The sequence below is a fragment of the Pelmatolapia mariae genome, linkage group LG18, assembly GCF_036321145.2.
Source record: "Pelmatolapia mariae isolate MD_Pm_ZW linkage group LG18, Pm_UMD_F_2, whole genome shotgun sequence".
NCBI classification, from domain to species: Eukaryota; Metazoa; Chordata; class Actinopteri; order Cichliformes; family Cichlidae; genus Pelmatolapia; species Pelmatolapia mariae.
In genome coordinates, this window is record NC_086243.1 from 31,258,893 (window position 1) to 31,276,295 (window position 17,403).

Here is a 17,403-nt window from a genome sequence, read left to right on the forward strand (position 1 = left end):
GCTCCATCTTTAACATCCTCTGTCAAATATACCCACCATCCTCCTCTGCACTTTGTCTCCACACAGCTTTGCCTGAACTGTACTCTCGATGTACTCACTCCTGATGCTGTCACTGCTGATGAAAATCTAAGCACTTCCACCTCAGCCCCGTTTTTCTGTCAGCGCCACCATCTCCACTTGTAAACCTTTCCTTCCACTCCTTCTGCTATCTTTCTGTCACAAATCACCCCTGACACTCCACCCCTTAGTGCCAGGTGTAAATGCTTGATCCCAAGTACTAAAGTAATAAGTAGTTTCTTAAAAACGACATCCTTGCTATGACTTCAGACATAAACGAAGCCAGAAAACTAAATACCAGTGATGCTCGGAGAATTAGTGAAGTTGGGCTGATCTGCTACAAGAGATTTCATTAGGCTTAAATAAGCACATTGTCTGTATTCCTTCAGTGGGGACAAACAGCTTCAGAACAGTAAAAGATTTGATATTGTGTGATACTGTCACAGTGCTATGAGCGATCTTTCCTGGTTTTCAACATTGCCGGAGGCTGAAACAACCTCAGCATCTGGCCGTGTGCTTCGGAGCCACCCTGCAGTTTTTGTAAATTGCACTGCAGCCATTTTTGATGCAGGGCGGCGATGGCTGCACTTGGAGACACTTTTAATGTTCTAATACATCTATGAGCTGATTAATTTAGAGCCTTCGCTCGAGATCTGTGTTGATGCAGCTGGAGTGCAAGTGATCGAGTTTCCCTTCAAACCAATGATAATAAAGCATTATAGAGAGTTATGTGTTTGTTTGTTGTCTGGTCTCCCAGCACGTCCACACCATCACACATCCATAACAAACTCTGAGGTTATTTCTCCTCATTTTAATTCTTTAAACTGAGTCTAAAAGTGTGGGTTTTCTCTCTCTTTGTCTTTTCTTGCAGCGATTTCAGACGCTTCTTTAAATAATCACGACTCTGGCTGCCGTCATCAAACTTTAAACTGAAGCCATTTGGTTCAACACAGCGCATTCTGCATACATATTTTAATTTCACAGAGGAAATTAGACCTCTCTTTCAAAGACATCATTATAATGTAGATGGCTTTGGTCTGAGGCAGAGCTCAGATGATTTCAGCTTAAGAAATTCATGCTTCTGTGACTTGTGCTTTAATTTACCAGCATGCTTTTAGTATTCATAATCATTTCATGTCATGTGATGATGTGAATAAGTCAGTGCTGCTTCAATAATCATTTACAGACAGTTTTTAAAGAAGGGCATTTGCAGCACACTGTAGCTCCCCCTATTTCACTTATATAAAAAAGCATTTTAACCTGCGTTATTTTGAATGGCCAGCAGGGGGCTGTATAGAGGAAATACCTCAGAGTTTATGGTCCCAGTCTTTAGTTTGAAGTTTAACAGAATAAAACAGCACCCCCTAAAGCATACTGAGCTTTATCATCCATCTGAATACTAATAATGAGCACAATTTACAAAATGAGCATCATATTACATTAAATAAGACCTGGAGCTAACATTTAATACCACAATCCCATCATGAACATGTTTACTGAATACACAAGTCAAGTGTGAAGTGGGTAATTTTCCCACAGACCACAGAGTAAGAACCAGAGGTGCCACCCCCTGCTGGTCATTAGAAAAAATGCAGGTTTATAGATCCATGTGATCAAACCCTAATTCTTCATGAGCACTGAGCTCGTCTGACCAACTGGGGTGTCTCCTCATTTGAAGCTGTGTAACATTTCACTGGTTCAGCTCTGTGATTGTCTCACCTGCTGCTGCAGCCTCAGCCAGCGGGCAAACAGCGAGCGCCTGCAGAGCCGCGATGGCGTCCCTGAGTCCTTCCTCCTTCCTGTGGAGGTGCTGATTTCCTCCCAGCCTCCATCACCGCAGCTCCAGTTCACGCTGACGTTGGGAGGCTTCCCTGCTGGCCGGGCGTCCCTGCTGCTCAAACCTGCGTGGCAAACATGGAAACACATACCTGTAGAAGTTTCCTCCTGAAAACACTGATTTTTTGTAAATTTGATGCACCCACTGTCCAACCTGGACCTAATAATCTCGCTTCCAATGAAATGGTTATGCATATCATACAAACAAAGCTTCTGCTCAACTGGATTTTCTTTTGTTGCTGGAATCCCAAATATCTTGATTTGCATATTTAATTTTAATCTGTTCCCTCTGATTGAGGTGCACAGAGTTTATTTCAGGATCATTTCAGGCTGTGTTCCTCTTGACTGTTGAGCAGACAGGCTGGAGCGTTCTTACATTTCTGACAACAGGCTTCAGACATCTCTAAAACATCAGGCTAAGACTTGTTTGTTACATAAGTACAATGTAAAATGTTACATTTAATGGCATCTGGTCAAATGAAATTTACTCCATACGTTCAAATTTTGGATAAGTGGAAGTAAATTAATGGACGGATGGATGGTACACATTCAGTTTAAACCAAGCACAATTTCCTTAAAGATTTCAAATTCATATTTCAAATATTATGATGTCAGCAAGAGGTGAAATCCCTAATATGATCATCTCAGACATGAACCTGTGGTTCCCATTAAACATCAGACTGGACTGAAACCCAGACAAATAAGGATTATTTTGACCTGTGAATCATGCCAAGCTACCCTAGAGTCAAAAAATGAAAATACTGAAGAGTGAATGAGCATTACAAGACCCTGCTAACCTGTGTTTTTCTTAATTTGACAACCTTAGAGCTTTGATTGGTGATGGCATTTCAGATTTTAGTGCCTCTTATTGCTCACGGTAACTACTCTGCTTTTGCTTTTGTACTTTTCGTAGCATATTTAGTGCTATTAAGAACCTACTTCTACACAACTTCAGGACCTCCCTTAAGTGTCACAAGAACTGAGCTGTGGTTTCTGGCTCATTCATCATCATCATCATTTAAACTTACAGCCGAGCAGCAGCTGCTGTCGTCTGTAGGGGAAGGGGAGGTGTTTGATGGGCGCGAGGCGGCGTGCCACAGCTCTGCCCAGGTGACCCGTGTGGCTGAGCGTGCCCACTGTTAGGCTCTGGAGGTAAACCGGCTCCACCAGGTGAGACAGGAGAGCCCCTTGGAGGCCCACAACGCTCCACCTGCAGAGGTAACAACACCACTGTGTTGGTGACACAAGTGAAAGCACAGCAGTAAAGAAACATAATGAATAAACTACACTAAGCCTTTAATATAACTCACTTTGCCAGTTTGTCTGTACATGACATGGTGACGAGAGGTTTACTCGGTGATAAGCCATCCCATTTCTGATTGGCTCTCTGTGCCGTGATGGGCAGCGTCCCCTCACCTCCCTTTACCTTCACCCTGAGGTGGCAGCGAAATCTCCTGCTGGGATCTGATACAAGAAGAAAGTATTTTACAGAAGCATCATCTCTGCTAAAGAAAAACATTTACAAAGGTCCAAATCGTTAGTTTCAAATCACGCAGTTTTTACTTCCTGTGTCATGAGCTTGTCCCACATGCAAGACACAAAGGCAGGGAGGATTAAAGGAGGGCGAGCTGTTTATTGTGGGCTGGAGGCTGGTTGCACAAAGGTGGAACATTAAGAACAAAATAGGAAAACAAAAACCTGGAAAACACACTAGTGCTAAACCATGGGGGCAGGGAAACACCAGGGCAGGAAGAACTGAGAAAGGACAAGGGGAGACAGGGACAGTAGAGTGGAGAGAGCTGGGAAAACAACACACAGTCGAACTGAATCAGAGAAGACGAGACACGGGAAGCAAAACTAAACCGGGAAAGCACCGACACAAGAATTTAATGTAAGAGACTTGGCACAAAAGAAAAGCAACTAGTAATCAGGATCAGAACTAAGTATACTAAATAGGACAAAATACTCAGCAATATAAGTGCGAAGTAAATCAAGCATCTCAAAGGAAATTTAGAAAAACAAAACTTGGAAGTCCACAAATGCTGGGTAAGCTGATTAGGACCATAACATCCTGTTTCCCTCTGTTGTGATTGTGCGCGCTGCTCGCACTGCTTCCACCTTTCTTGTTTGATCTTTGTGTTTGTTCCCACCTGTTAACACGATCTGTTTGTGTACCTGGGCTCGTTCAGCTGTCATTTCAGCCTGCAGCTCTGGTTTATATGGCATTTTATTCCTATTATCCACTCCCTGTATTTCACTGTGCTGTTGTTTTTCAGCCTTGATCTTTTAGGCTTGAGACTTTTCCAGTGTTTTCAGTTTTCTTCTAGTTTTTGTTCATCATTCCTGTCTCCTGAAGCCTGGATCTGAATGCTTTGGATCAGAATCACCTTCCAGATGATTCTCATACGTTTTTTCACTTTTTAAATTGATTTAAATGAACCTCTAATGGGCTCCTGTAGGATCATCACGATGATAAAAATCTAAATGTGTTCCTCTCACATGCAGCTGTGGTCTCGTAGGGGCAGTTGAGTCGAGCGTCTCCACACGGCGACGAGCTGACGTACATGTGGAAGTGGACGCCCTCCCGCAGCCGGAAGCCATCACCGCAGCTTTTATTTGGTATAAAGATCGATTGATCCTCGCTGTCCACTGGCTTGCTTCAGAGAGGAAATGATGAGAAAGGGAAACAAAACAAAACAAAAACACTATTTTACCACATGGACCAAAAAGGACGAAAACAATTTCATCTTTTCTGGTAAAATCACACAGTAACACACACAAGTAATGAAAAAAAGCTGAAAAAATGTGCTTTAAGATGACAAAAACTTAAAAATGTACATTTTTAATGGCAAAATACAGCTAGAAAGTATTTTTTTTAAACATTTCTAATGCAAATGAACACAAACGTAACACAAAAAGAGGCTAAACTAGGCTCAATGACAGTTCTAGGGCAAAGACAAAAAGAAAAAAAATCCCTTTGTACTAAAAAAACAATGTTTAATAGCAAATATCACCCAAAACTGAACAAAATATCCACTGAAAAAAAGACTAGTAATTAGAAGTTTTCAGTTTTCTTATTAAGTTTTTTTTAATTCATTTTCCAATAAAATGTTCATGTTTTTGATAGATGAGGCTTAACATTGTGTCCAGTTTTAGGTGGATTTAGTCTTTTTTGGACAGTTTTTTAAGACTTGGATTAAACCTAGTGCTAAACTAAGGTTTTAGTTTATAGGACGAGGGTTAATCCATATTACCTGGTGAATTAAACTACTGTGTGTCTGTCTCTGCCCACAACTGTGGCCTCGATGTGGGCTTGAGGTCAAAAGCCAACCCTCCAACGCTGATATTTGACCAACCACTATAAGGCCACAAAGAAAATCAGAGACTGCTAATCATACCAGAGGAGCAGCTCCAGCTGACTGTACAGGAATCGAACCAGCGCCCGTCGACTCACGACTTCAGCGTGGCAGTCGGTGAGCGTACAGCCACGGTCGCTCACACCACCCAAGTCCAAGCACTTCGTCCCTGTGGCCAGAGACACAACCCGGGCTGATCGAAGATCGAGTCCTGGAGGGAGAGAGAAATGAAGCAAGTGGGAATTGACAGGCAGGATGATTGTGATTGGCTCTAATGGAACGAGACTTCTGGCATGCTGCCGCTGAAACGGGCCATCTTATTTCACTCAGGGAACAGGAAAACGAGGCATTTCCTCTTTTCCTCCCCTCTGCCTCTGTGTCGGGTCATAACCGGAGCGTTAACAGGCTGAGACGGGCTAATGAAAAGTGTATGACTGAACAATCACTCTGTCGTCTCAAAGAGGGGCTGTTGTGCTTCTATCCGACCTCATCAAACATTCACAGGGCTGTCTCGCCTCTGATCCGGGGCGACTCTTTGATTGCTTTAAATGATGAGCCCAGACAAGTGGCAAAACATCCTGTTAGAAGATCGGACGCTGCTGCGTCTGCGTCAAATTTCAGATGACAAAAAGCCGAGCGAACGATAACATGAGGCGAGCCAGAGAACAGAACCAGGACTGACTGATAACTGTGTCACTATGATGCAGGATTTCTGTGAAATAAAGAGCAATATTTTAAACTCACTGGGTGTTCGCCATGTCAGATCACAGCTCCTAAGGTCATAGGTGTGAACCTCCTATAGTCTCTGCATTAACAATCCCACCCTGTCTCAGATATTTGCATCAGACTGTCGCTGATCAGTATCAACAGCATCAGCAAAGCAACATAACCTACACACACACCCCTCTCACTTAATTCTACAACACTTTGTATGAAGTCCATCACAGAATTATAAACTAATAAACATCTAATAAACAGAAATAAAATGTTTACAAGGATAAAGGTGAAATGGCATCAGACAGGGCTTAAAAGCAAGGGATAGAGAAAATTAAAAAGTGGAAGACGGGTAAAATAAAATCAGATATTATAATAATTAATGATCTTTAATAATTAAGGAGGAGATGTGAAGCAGTTATAAAGAACAATTTAGGAATAACTCTGGATTTATAATTTGTTCTTTTAAATTTAGAGAGACTAATTTCAGGCTGGAGGATGGAGGAGACGACGAGGCACAAATTAGAGAAAAGAGCAAAGCCCAAAGTGCTTTTTTGTGACTTAAGTGGGAGTGTATAAAGTACAAATGTAGATGAATTATGACTCCTTCAGATAATGAAAAACAAAGCCTACACAGGATGCCCTATGGGGGCATGCCTCTTTTCTTTTAAAAGATACTTGACGAAGAAAGCACGCTAGTGTGATGAATGATAGCATGTGATGTAAAGGCTCAAAGATTACATGATGCTACCGTTCACTGGACTAAATACCAAAGGTCAATTAATTGCTTTACAAACAGGGTGGTGTTTACAAAAAGTTTCATATTTTTGCAGGAGGGAAGGACGTTTCTACTGAAGGTCGCTCCCGTATTTAAACCTCAGTGAAACAACAAACAGGTGTTTGTTGTTCTCCATGACAGAAAACTGAGTAAGGAATATGGTCAAAGGTGTGGCTGGGTGTTATTTCAGATGAACTGAAATGAAACACGTTGTTCCTGCAGGTGCACAGTTACAAAAAAAGAGTCCAGTGGTGAAACTGGTCCTTTCACCACTTTATAGTTCATACTCTGTGTCGCTTTACGCTAAGGAGGTTATGTGTTTGGAGGAAGCGTTGTTGTGTGTAATTCTGCCTGGAAACACGATATTCTATTCTATTCTATTTTGTAGAGTAGAGCAGGGTCATGTTTATAATCCATTAAAATGTGCCTTTTATCCACCAAATTCTACAACATCAATTTAAAGATTTATTAGATGAAAATGGACAAAATGCCTTAACATTTAGAAACTAAGATTCTTACAAGTGTGGTGTGTATTTGACCTTTGACCTCTCCTTGAAGGTCAATAGATTTAACTGGATGTAATAATTGCCATTGTTTGTACTGATAACAGATGTAGGGAATGATATGTGATCACGTTACCTTGGACCTCTGACCTCTTCTTCAAGGTCGAATTAGGTCATACTTTTTGACCATCATAGCGCCAACGCTCACCTCTGGTCATCACGATCCCTGCCAGCACCTTGTGTCGGGCGTGCGAGGTAGAGGAACAGCTGTCTGCGAGCGCTGTGTATTTCTCTCTCACCAAGTGGAAGATCGACTCTGCAAAGAACTACAGAAGAAGAAAACTGAGGATACAAACTGAAAGTGTGTTTTTGTTGAAGATCACGAGATGCTTCATTATTCAGAGGATACTGTTGCCTGTTAGTCTTTGTTTTAAGCTTTAGGAATGTAATCATGTAATATACTGTTACAACGGAAGCATTAAAACCCATTTTTTTAATCTTATAGTGACATAAAGTGGTCTACCTAAATTGTCTTTCCTCTTTATCACTGGCTATTGGCCAGACTGTGACAACTCGCTATGACTAACTGTAGCACAAAGCAAATAAATGTGTATGTTCAGGCAGCTGTTCTCCACATCCGTGCAAACACAGTGAAACTGTCCTCATTCCAGCATGACACGAAAGGATACACCAGCCAGAGAGCACACACAGCAATGGATAACTTAGCATACTGTGATTCATTATGTCAATGAACAACTACAGTAAAACTCTCCAGGGAAAACTCTGCCCTCTAGTGGCGAAAGTCTTAGTTTAGTTTTGCTTGTAAATACAAAAAGTACCTTTAACTGATGAAGTGTTGCACAGACGATCAAATAACTATGGGACTGTTAAAACTATATTTTTATTTTATATATAATGAATAAATGATTTGTGATTCATAAATCTTTGCAGTATTTTTACCATTTTTGTTGAAAAAACTTGCTCTATTCATCAAATACCCACAGATGTTAACAGTTTTTAATGCTCCTTAACTTTGTCTGAAAAGTTGGCTGGGTAAACTTGTGTTAATGCCATATTCCCCAACACTACGAGTGCATGAGCTCGTCTGAAAATCCGACAGTTTGTCAGCGATGGCCGAGAGTTTTCTATCAATTAACTCCCCCAGTTTTCGAAGGAAGAGGTGTCACAATCCCAAAATATCTCTTATTGTTTGATATTTCAGACCTGTCACTCTTTTGAGAGACACCTGGAGGTTACAGTAAGGTAAAGGAACAGCATCAAAACAACAGGAGGTTTAAACTAAACATCAGCCCTGCTCAATGTCCTTCTATTTACCGTCTGCTGAATATTTGCAGGATAAGAGACTGCCCAGCACATCAGTCTGTTTCCTCAGTTTGGGGACAGCAGATTAAATATTTGACTGTCTGAATTGAGCCTTGTAGTAACTGCTAATAATTCATATATGGTAAATTCAGATGTGATTGGAGGTAAACTATACTTCCACTGACTGTCTGGACTTTAAAATATTTATTCTAGTCTGTTGTGGGACGATTCCTGTCATAGAAACTGACACTAATGTTGGATATTACCAAAGGTAGAGTTTTTAGAAATATCACTAGGAAACAGTTTGTTACTTACACTCAGAATAATATTTTTTCTGTTGCAAGATTTACATTTAAAGATCCAATTTGTGTACTTTATTCTGGAATTTATCAGAATGAGAATACTTTATTGATCCCACAGTAAGAATAGTAAATAACAAGTTAGCTAAAAAAAAACAAAAACCTAACTTGTGTAAATTTCTCTGCTTTTTTCAAAACAAACCAAAAATCTATATTTATTGGATCAGATCTGGCTGACGCTCACGATGACATTCAGAGCTCAGAGAATAAACCTTTAAATAAAATCTTTTAATGGACAATCAAGCAACAATAAACTGAAACAAAACAGCAGTCTGATAAAGTCAAGTGAAAGCTCTGTTGACACGCTTTTTTTCACACCTTGGCTCAAGTGATGAGGCACATGATCAATAGTGGGTCAACGACCCTCTTAAGTTCCTCAGATCAGTCAGAGCAACGATGAGAGAAAGAACTGAGCTGCTGAATCAAAGTGGATCATGCTAAGCTATGCTATTAGAAACTAAGGACAGAAATAGGGAGCTGGAAATGAGACGAACAGGCCCCCTTTAAAAACAAAATGACACACTTTAATGTCTTTTTTATATTTCTAACCATATAAACTTCTAGTAATGCTAACCTGGCATGTTCTCAACGACCACCTTTTAAAGGTTCAAACTATTCTGTGGTCCGAGCGAGCTTATTTTGAGTGAAACTCTCAAGCTCAACATTTTCTGGATGACAGTGGCACAAGGTCGTGTGTAATGAGTGTGTTAAACAATTATCTGTTGGATTATTATGCTCTTCACACCGCCTTCCTGCTCCACCTCTATCTCCTTGCTCCGCTGCCGCTCCTCCTTCATCCCTAATGTGCTGTAATAATGTTCATTAATGCGTCACGCCGTCTGACAGACAGCTCATATTGAAGCGAAGGAGGGAGGGCTGATGCTAAATGATGGGAAATAAAAATTCCACACAAAGAGGAGGAGGAGGAGGGAGGATTTGGCAAATTGTTCACTTATTGGTGTATCAGCATACAGCCATGTAAAAGTGCTTTTTGTTCAAACTCAAAGCATCTGAATCCCCTTTTTCACCCAAAATGTCGCCATTGCGCCCACCCGGCAGTGGATCCTCTCATCAAACCTCCCTCAGGCTTCAATAAAGTACGTACATGTCTTTCTTTCTCCATTATCATTTGCATATTTCAACAACTGTGTAAAAGGGTTTATGCCCAGTCACTCCCTTCATCTCCCCGGAGTCGATCCGAGGAGACGAGTCGCCTTGTATTCATAAAGCACGGCAGCACGACAGTAAAAGACATCGGGGACAATTCTCCGCGGCTCTGAGACATAATGAAGCTGTTTAGATGCTGCAGAGGAGAGTGCAGGACACCATCCAGCTCTCGGGCCTCAGGACATGATGGCCATGCTGATGTGCAGCACACTCCATTTGGTAGCATACGGTGCACCTCACACCCATTTATCCAGACTGCTTCGAACAATGGCAAATGCTAAAGAGATGAGGGAGAAATTCAGTGTCACGACTTGAAGCTGACATGGAGTTTCAAAGTGAGGACCCACAGGATGTAAGAGGAGAACAATGCAGTTTGTTAACGTTTAGTCACCTCACTATAAAAATGGTGGGCACAAAACAAACATCTGGGGAACAGCTTTGTTGTCTCTGACCATCTTCTAACTCCATCTTTGCTCTGATGTTTTCCTTTTTCATGTCCTCTGTGTTTCTGTCACAGTCTGTGGTTTTTCTCATTCAGGATTTTAGTTTAGAAGTTATGTTTAGTGATTTTAATAGAACTTTATGTTTTAAGGATTCGTGTTTTGTGCCTTGCTGGTTTGTTGGTATTTGGTTTCATGTGTTTTGGTTTTTCTGCCCACCCCAGTCGTCTCTTGTTGTCTTCATCCTTATGATCACATGGTTAGTCATTTGTCTCTTGTGCTTTTCCATTGGGTTGACTTCCTTTGTTATTGTCTTAATTACTTTCAGCTGTGCCTTGTTACCCTGGTGTTTCCACTTCCCTCGTTATCTCCTGTGTCTCTTTAAAGACTCAGTTTGCTTTGTTAAGTTTTACCGTGTTTTCTCTTGCTTGTTGTAATGGGGAAAGTGAAACACTGAAACATGTCACATCTTGGTACTGTTGTGAAACAAAGACACAAACAAGTGTTGCACAACTGTAAACAAAACCAGATCAATACTGGTTTTATGTTATTATGATCAGGGTTGGAGAAATCTGCATACAAAAACGTAAGAACAGAGAAATTGCTGTTTATTGTATATGTGTTTTGTTTACAGTCCCCCTTTTTCCGCCCTCATTATCTGATTGGATTGACTCTCCTTTTGGATTCTATAGAGGAGCTGCCGTTTTGGGCACATCTGCATTGGCTTCATTTTTCAGCTTTGGATGTTGCATCTTGATTTGCTCCCAGTTTTTGTCAGTTTATATCTTTAACTTCAAAATCCTGTGTTTTCTTAAAAAAAAAAAAAATCACTTATTATTCAGTTATTATTTTCATGCCAGTCTGCTTCAGTTTTTATCTGCATTTGTGTCTAATTAACAAAGATCACCGGAAAGGTGAAAAAAAAGCGTTTTCAGGCAGATTTAGGGAGTGTGATGTCTTTGTATTTTCAACATTTTACATTATTTTATTATTCGGAATGACAGGTGATATAAAGGTAAGGGCTAGGGGGGCCTTAGCCAACGCCACATGTTGGGAAAAGAAATGCGTTTGCGACAACAACTGAACATCTATTGCCTTTAACACTGAATGATATCAGATATCATCATGGGCACATATGAGGTGCTGTTTGTATGTATGGGATATGTAATATTATATAAAAACTCCAATGAGAAGACTACATAACAGGTTATGAGCAGTCATGCAGTCATGCGTGGGACAGAAAGATGTAAATTCATGTATGTTGTGATAGCCACAGTGCTCATGTTTGCCTATTGGAGTCTTTTTTTAGCTTTTACCTGGTCATTTTGCATCTCTTTGCATTTTTATTGCTGTTTAAGATTCATTTATGTTGCTATGATTGATGACTGACTGACTTTTAGCTGGGGCTCTGATCCACGTGCTCCCCGATCCTTTTTGGGTCTGCTCAGGTAGGTGACTCGAAGCTCAATACAGTTTTTCATCCATGTAAGCAGGACATGTTTTCAAAAATCAACTCATTAAAATTTGTTTTATTACTCATTACAGATGACCTGAGTGAAACTATTCCCTCACGTCTTTCCATATACAACTTTATTACTATACTTATAAAAGGAGAGTAGAGGTAAAATACTCACCTGAGGTAGCTGATTTTTGGCCCTGCTGTCCTGCAGGCCCATGAAGGTCCTCTCTGGTCCCAGACTTATGTTGTAAAGAGACTGTAGGGCAGTTGCTGCTGCTTTGGCCTTGGCCAGTCTTTTACTGGGAGCACACCCTTCAAACACCCGCCCCTCCAACCTGACCACCATAACAAAAGTCTTCATCGGCCTGCCAGGAACTCTCTCAGTCAGGCACATGTACCTGAGCCCCGGTCGCAGCTCATTGAGCAGTGCTACTGGACTGAGGTCCTCTAACAGTGAGGTGGTGACTGCTCGTCTTTTTGGATTTGTAGAGGACACCAAGTCCAGTGTTAGACAAACAAGTCTTCTGTGGTTGTAAATGCTGGAGAAGACCTCCTTTTTTGCTGCGTTGGAGTGGAGTAGATCACAGTTCCGAAGCACCGACGGCTCAAACTCTTTGAAAAATCCGTCGGGAATATCCACTTTATCTGCTGTGAAGTCCACAGGTGTGCTGGTGAAGTTCCCCATGGTGGCATGAGCCTGGGACGCGTTTGGGAACTGAATGAAAGACTGGAGAGCCTGCTCTGCAGCCCTCATCTTGGCCTGTTTTTTAGTTGGTCCTCGGCCCTCAAAGTGGAAGCCATTTACCTCCACGGCTGCAGAAAACACCGGTGCGTGCAGCGGGCCAGTCTTTGATGTGATATCATACTGCAGGCCTGGTCGTAGCTCATTCAGGTGCACCAGTGCATTCTTCTGAGTCACACCCCAAGCTGCTCTTTTACAGGTCGAGTGACTTTGGTAGAGCAGCTGGTCTTTTCCGTCCACCAGCGGCTGCTTCCTCTTCAAAGCTCTTTGTCCATTTCTGGGGAAAGTTGTGCAAAAAGTTGATGGGTGATACTTTCTAAGGAGGTCACGCTCCACCTGGCATTTGTCATCCTGATTCTCCTTCACCTCCAAACTGCTGGTACCTGTTTACGAGATCAAAGTGTTCACAGTGAGAAATCCTGTCCTGCTTTATTGTACATGAAAATCATCAGCATTCTTACACAGCCACATGATTAAAACATTTTAACTGGACTCTAAAACTAAGCTAAGTAAACCCTATGATTCATGCCAAATCTGGAACTCTGTGTTATGGCCAAACGTCTCCACTTTGGTTTCATCTGTCCATGGAAAGTGAGGTTAATGCCAAATATGCTAACGTTTACCAGGCATAAGATTTTTTTAGCTACCTAGTTGCCATTTTAGTTTAGTTTGTAAGCATGCTAACATTTCCAATAAAGGCTAAACAGAGACTAAATCTGAAGTGCACACATCCATTGTGTCTCCATGCACTTAAGTAATGAGTGTACTTAAATCATTCAGGTACATAAAGAGTTTGTGTCAGCAAAAAACTGTCGTGCAATCATCTGTGCAAAGCCGGGTTTTGAACATTACGTCTTCTGTCATGTTTATATTGTTATATTTCTGAATGCTCACATTAAACATGGCCACAGTTTTTAAATAATAAACCCGGCATACGAACAGACGTCCCTGTGAGCTCAGGCTTCAGACTACACACTGAGATTCAGACATTATGTTACTCATGGTTCTTCATGATGCCAACATGAGTGCATATATTTCTACAGGCATCTCTGGAAACACAGCTCTGGTTGTGAATGCAGAACTCGCTCCTACATGCTGTTCAAATCTTGTGGTTATGAGGGGCAGCCAATTAAAAGAAAACCGGCTTAGACAGAGGATGAGCTGAGGGGCCCAGCGAGAAAGTACAAATAATTATTAATATGTACTGTTAATTCAAAGCTACTCTATTAGAGACTACGGAAACAGGGATGTGGCAATGGGCACAGTAGGTCCCTTTAAATTATTACAATTCATACTGACTGTAGTAGATTTGTAGCACTCACAGTAATGGCTGCTGAGGCACAAAATTATTTTTTTGGCAGGAAAAGAGTCACTGGGATTCCTGCTATGGGAACAATGAGTGCCTGTAGGTAATGGTTGAACTGGTCTACTTTGTCCTAGCATTTGTGCTAAAGGAAATGTCAGGGCAACAGAATGATTCGTCCATCCAATAAAGTCTGCAAACATTTTAATATCAGACCATTTAATAAAGAGAAATTTCAGGTTTAGAACAATGCATTTGTATAACTGACTGATAGGCTTATGCTGCAGTCCATGAAGCCAGCATGCTGCTAACATGGCTGAGAGTGTAATGTAGGCTGATACAACATCTGTGTTTGTAAAATAGCCACATAAACTGTCTGCAGTTCAAATGTTAGACATGACGCACATTGAAATAATGGATGTAGAGCATGTTGTGTGCAGTAAGAGGAGGGACGGCATTTACTTGAACTGTCTGCATCCTCAGCTGATGATGCTTCAGTATCCCAGTGTTTTATGGGGCTTATGAAGGTTGACGGCGTGCTGCTGCATCCTGAAAAACACAATGAAAAAGACTTGAGGTCATTTTCATCTTATATAAATTTTCATCTAAATGGAAATATACAGTGTGTTTCTCCTCTGACATTTTGTGTTTGTGAAGCGAGTCAGTGTTGTGATTCTGAATGATTCTGATGCTTAGTTTTATATTCGCCCTGAACTGCAGAAGAAATTAAATGGACTGAGGTAAACACATATACGGTGATAGCGAAAATCTGCTGCAGGAAGCCATGAACGCCATTAGAGTTCCCACTGAATGAAAACAAACAGAAAGGTGGCTCAGAGCCAGCCGGGGTAATTGAAAGGTGTCTGTGATAAGGACGGAGGCTTTCACACAAGAAGCATCATGGGCTTTAAACTAAATGAACAGCTTTGTATTATTAACCCAGTCACAGAGATTTTAAACTGAGCACAAAATCTTTTCCAAAGGCATTGGCGAGTGGCTCAAAGTGTGATGGACTGACAGGCTGCCCACGTGTGTCCAGGTTTTACCCAGCCTCTACCCTACGACAGTTTTCCAAATTAATTATACTAACCACGTAAAAATGAATAAGATTACGGCAAACATATTTACCCACATCCTCTCTTACTTATAAAGGCATATTGAAAGTAACATTTCCTGAAAATCACTTACTTTTTTCAAGATGATTTGAAAATAAAGAAACTAGTAAGAAAAAGGTGACAAAAATTACGGTGGCCCTGAGAGGACAAACGGACTGCAACTTAAGAAAACGCCAGCAATAAGAAAAACGCTGCAAAACCACACAGAACACAACGGAAATGGGAAAAACGAAAACAGAAATAGGAAAAAACACAAGGGAAGTGTTTCTGGGGAGACAATAACCCGACGGACCAGTTGCAGGCACCCAAAACATGGTAGGCGTGTTTTATGATGATTCATATAATACTGATGACAGATTTTTAGGCTAATAGTTAGGCTAACACACTTACCGCTCATCTGTTGTTTCCTCACAAAACCGATAGATCCTCCACTTCTTCTAAGTGTCTCCCAGCGCAAATCTTAGCATATTTTGGTTCCTGCAACTGGTCCGTCGGGTTATTGTCTCCCCAGAAACACTTCCCTTGTGCTTTTGAAAATCTGTTTTTTCCTATTTCTGTTTTCTTTTTTCCTATTTCCGTTGTCGTTTTTCCTATTTCCGTTGTGTTTTGTGTGCTTTTGCAGCGTTTTTCTTATTGCTGGTGTTTTCTTAAGTTGCAGTCCATTTGGCCTCTCAGGGCCACCGTAAAAAATGTTTTAAAGTGATGAAAGATGAGAAAACTGTAATTTACTTGAGTAAGACTTACCAAACTTTACAGACTTTTCTAATCCTTATCACACAGAGGCGACTTTAATGCTGCTAGTGTAGCACTGCAGTCATTTAGAAGCAGCCACACTATTCTAAACTCTTGCACCTTAAAGATATATGGTTGGTTACAATTAAATAAAGAAACAAATAAGAGAAAACTTGTAAAGAAAAGAAGATGTCTCCTGCACTACACTGCTCACAAAAAATGAAGGGAACATTTGACGATCGCAGTATAACACAGAGTCAGTTAAACTTCAGGCATATCCATGTGTACAGGAAGCAAAAACCACTCTGACCATCGGTTTCACGAGCTTTTGTGCAAATCAAAGTAACAACAGGTGCACTCGAGCAGCAACAAGTAAACCCCCCAAAATATGAATATTTCTGCCAGTGGTGGCCACCGAACATTGCTCTCTCCTTTTTCCTCCTGAAGGATTTTCGGCTGTTTTTATTTTTGCTTCTGTCCTTGTCACAGCTGGTAGTATGAGACAATATTATCAAGAAACCAGCCACAGGAATGAAGCTTTTCCCAAAAATGTGATTCTGTTAATCTGGACGTAGTGTTTTCAAAAATGTTTCAACACACATCCAAGTGACTTCTTCGGTCACCTCACGAACAACGGACCTCACAGCCCATTGTTCATTCAGTGGGCTAGTTTCAGTCATTATGCAAATGTACTGTTTATAAGGTTGAGAAACCTGCAGTCAGCTGAGACTGAAGAAGGCTTAACTTAAAAAGCTTAATTTCTTGGCATGCATCAAGAAATTAAACTTTCTAACCCAAGCCTGATAATTTTATGTGATCTGAAACTTAAACAGCTTAAATAAAAATGACAGCACAAAAATTTCTGCTGTGTGGATTTCCAGCGGTAGTCTCAGCTGCCACCTCCTTCCTCATAAGCAGACTTTATCACCTTCAGAGCGAAGGCCATTAGACTGTGCAGACAATTAGTTGCTTCAAGACTGAGGGTCAAAATCACCAGCACACCCAGTCTCTCTGTTATTTTGCAAAAATCCTTGTTATTTTTAAGTACCACACAGTATCATTGAGCCGCTGTGAGCAGGGTTTGAACCTGCGCAGGGAGACCCTATTGGATTTCAAGTCCAACGCCTTAACCTCTCGGCCATCACAGCTGCACAATATAGTGGAAAGTGTGCAGACTTACCATATACACTTAAGGAAAACTGGCACAAATGTGTTCTGTCAAATGTTTAGTATGAGAAGGATGATGGGCCTGTGCTATATTTGCCACGTGACACGTGAAAGATCACAAGAATTCATATCCTGTGCTATCTGGGAGATGGTGAAAAAGTTGCTGCTTATATATCATTATATACATATATGTGGGGATGTAACAGTGGTGCAGTCGTGACCACTGTTGCCTCACATGAAGAAGATTCACATGAGCTCCCTGTGTCTGTGTGGTTCTTCTCTTCAGGTGCTCTGGGTTCCTCCCACAGTCCAGACATGCTTATTAGGTGAAATGGTGATTCTAAATTAGGTG

General features: G+C 41.1%; 1 protein-coding gene and 1 non-coding gene across 3 annotated transcripts in view; both read right to left on the minus strand.

Moving 5' to 3' along the window:
• Positions 1–17,403, minus strand: part of LOC134616683 (double-stranded RNA-specific editase B2-like) — a 38,184-nt gene that overhangs the window by 3,251 nt on the left and 17,530 nt on the right. Inside the window, exons 2-9 of one of the 2 annotated variants that reach the window (XM_063461624.1) lie at positions 14,500–14,586; positions 12,168–13,117; positions 7,453–7,570; positions 5,292–5,460; positions 4,393–4,550; positions 3,204–3,357; positions 2,922–3,103; positions 1,777–1,958 (exon numbers count right to left, since the gene is read on the minus strand). In XM_063461624.1, the coding sequence (XP_063317694.1) occupies positions 1,777–1,958; positions 2,922–3,103; positions 3,204–3,357; positions 4,393–4,550; positions 5,292–5,460; positions 7,453–7,570; positions 12,168–13,117; positions 14,500–14,586 (2,000 nt within the window). The remainder of the gene's footprint in view (positions 1–1,776; positions 1,959–2,921; positions 3,104–3,203; positions 3,358–4,392; positions 4,551–5,291; positions 5,461–7,452; positions 7,571–12,167; positions 13,118–14,499; positions 14,587–17,403) is intronic. The other variant, XM_063461625.1, reaches the window with a different exon arrangement.
• Positions 16,951–17,032, minus strand: trnas-uga (transfer RNA serine (anticodon UGA)). The gene has a single exon. It is a non-coding gene; the product is annotated as a tRNA-Ser (tRNA).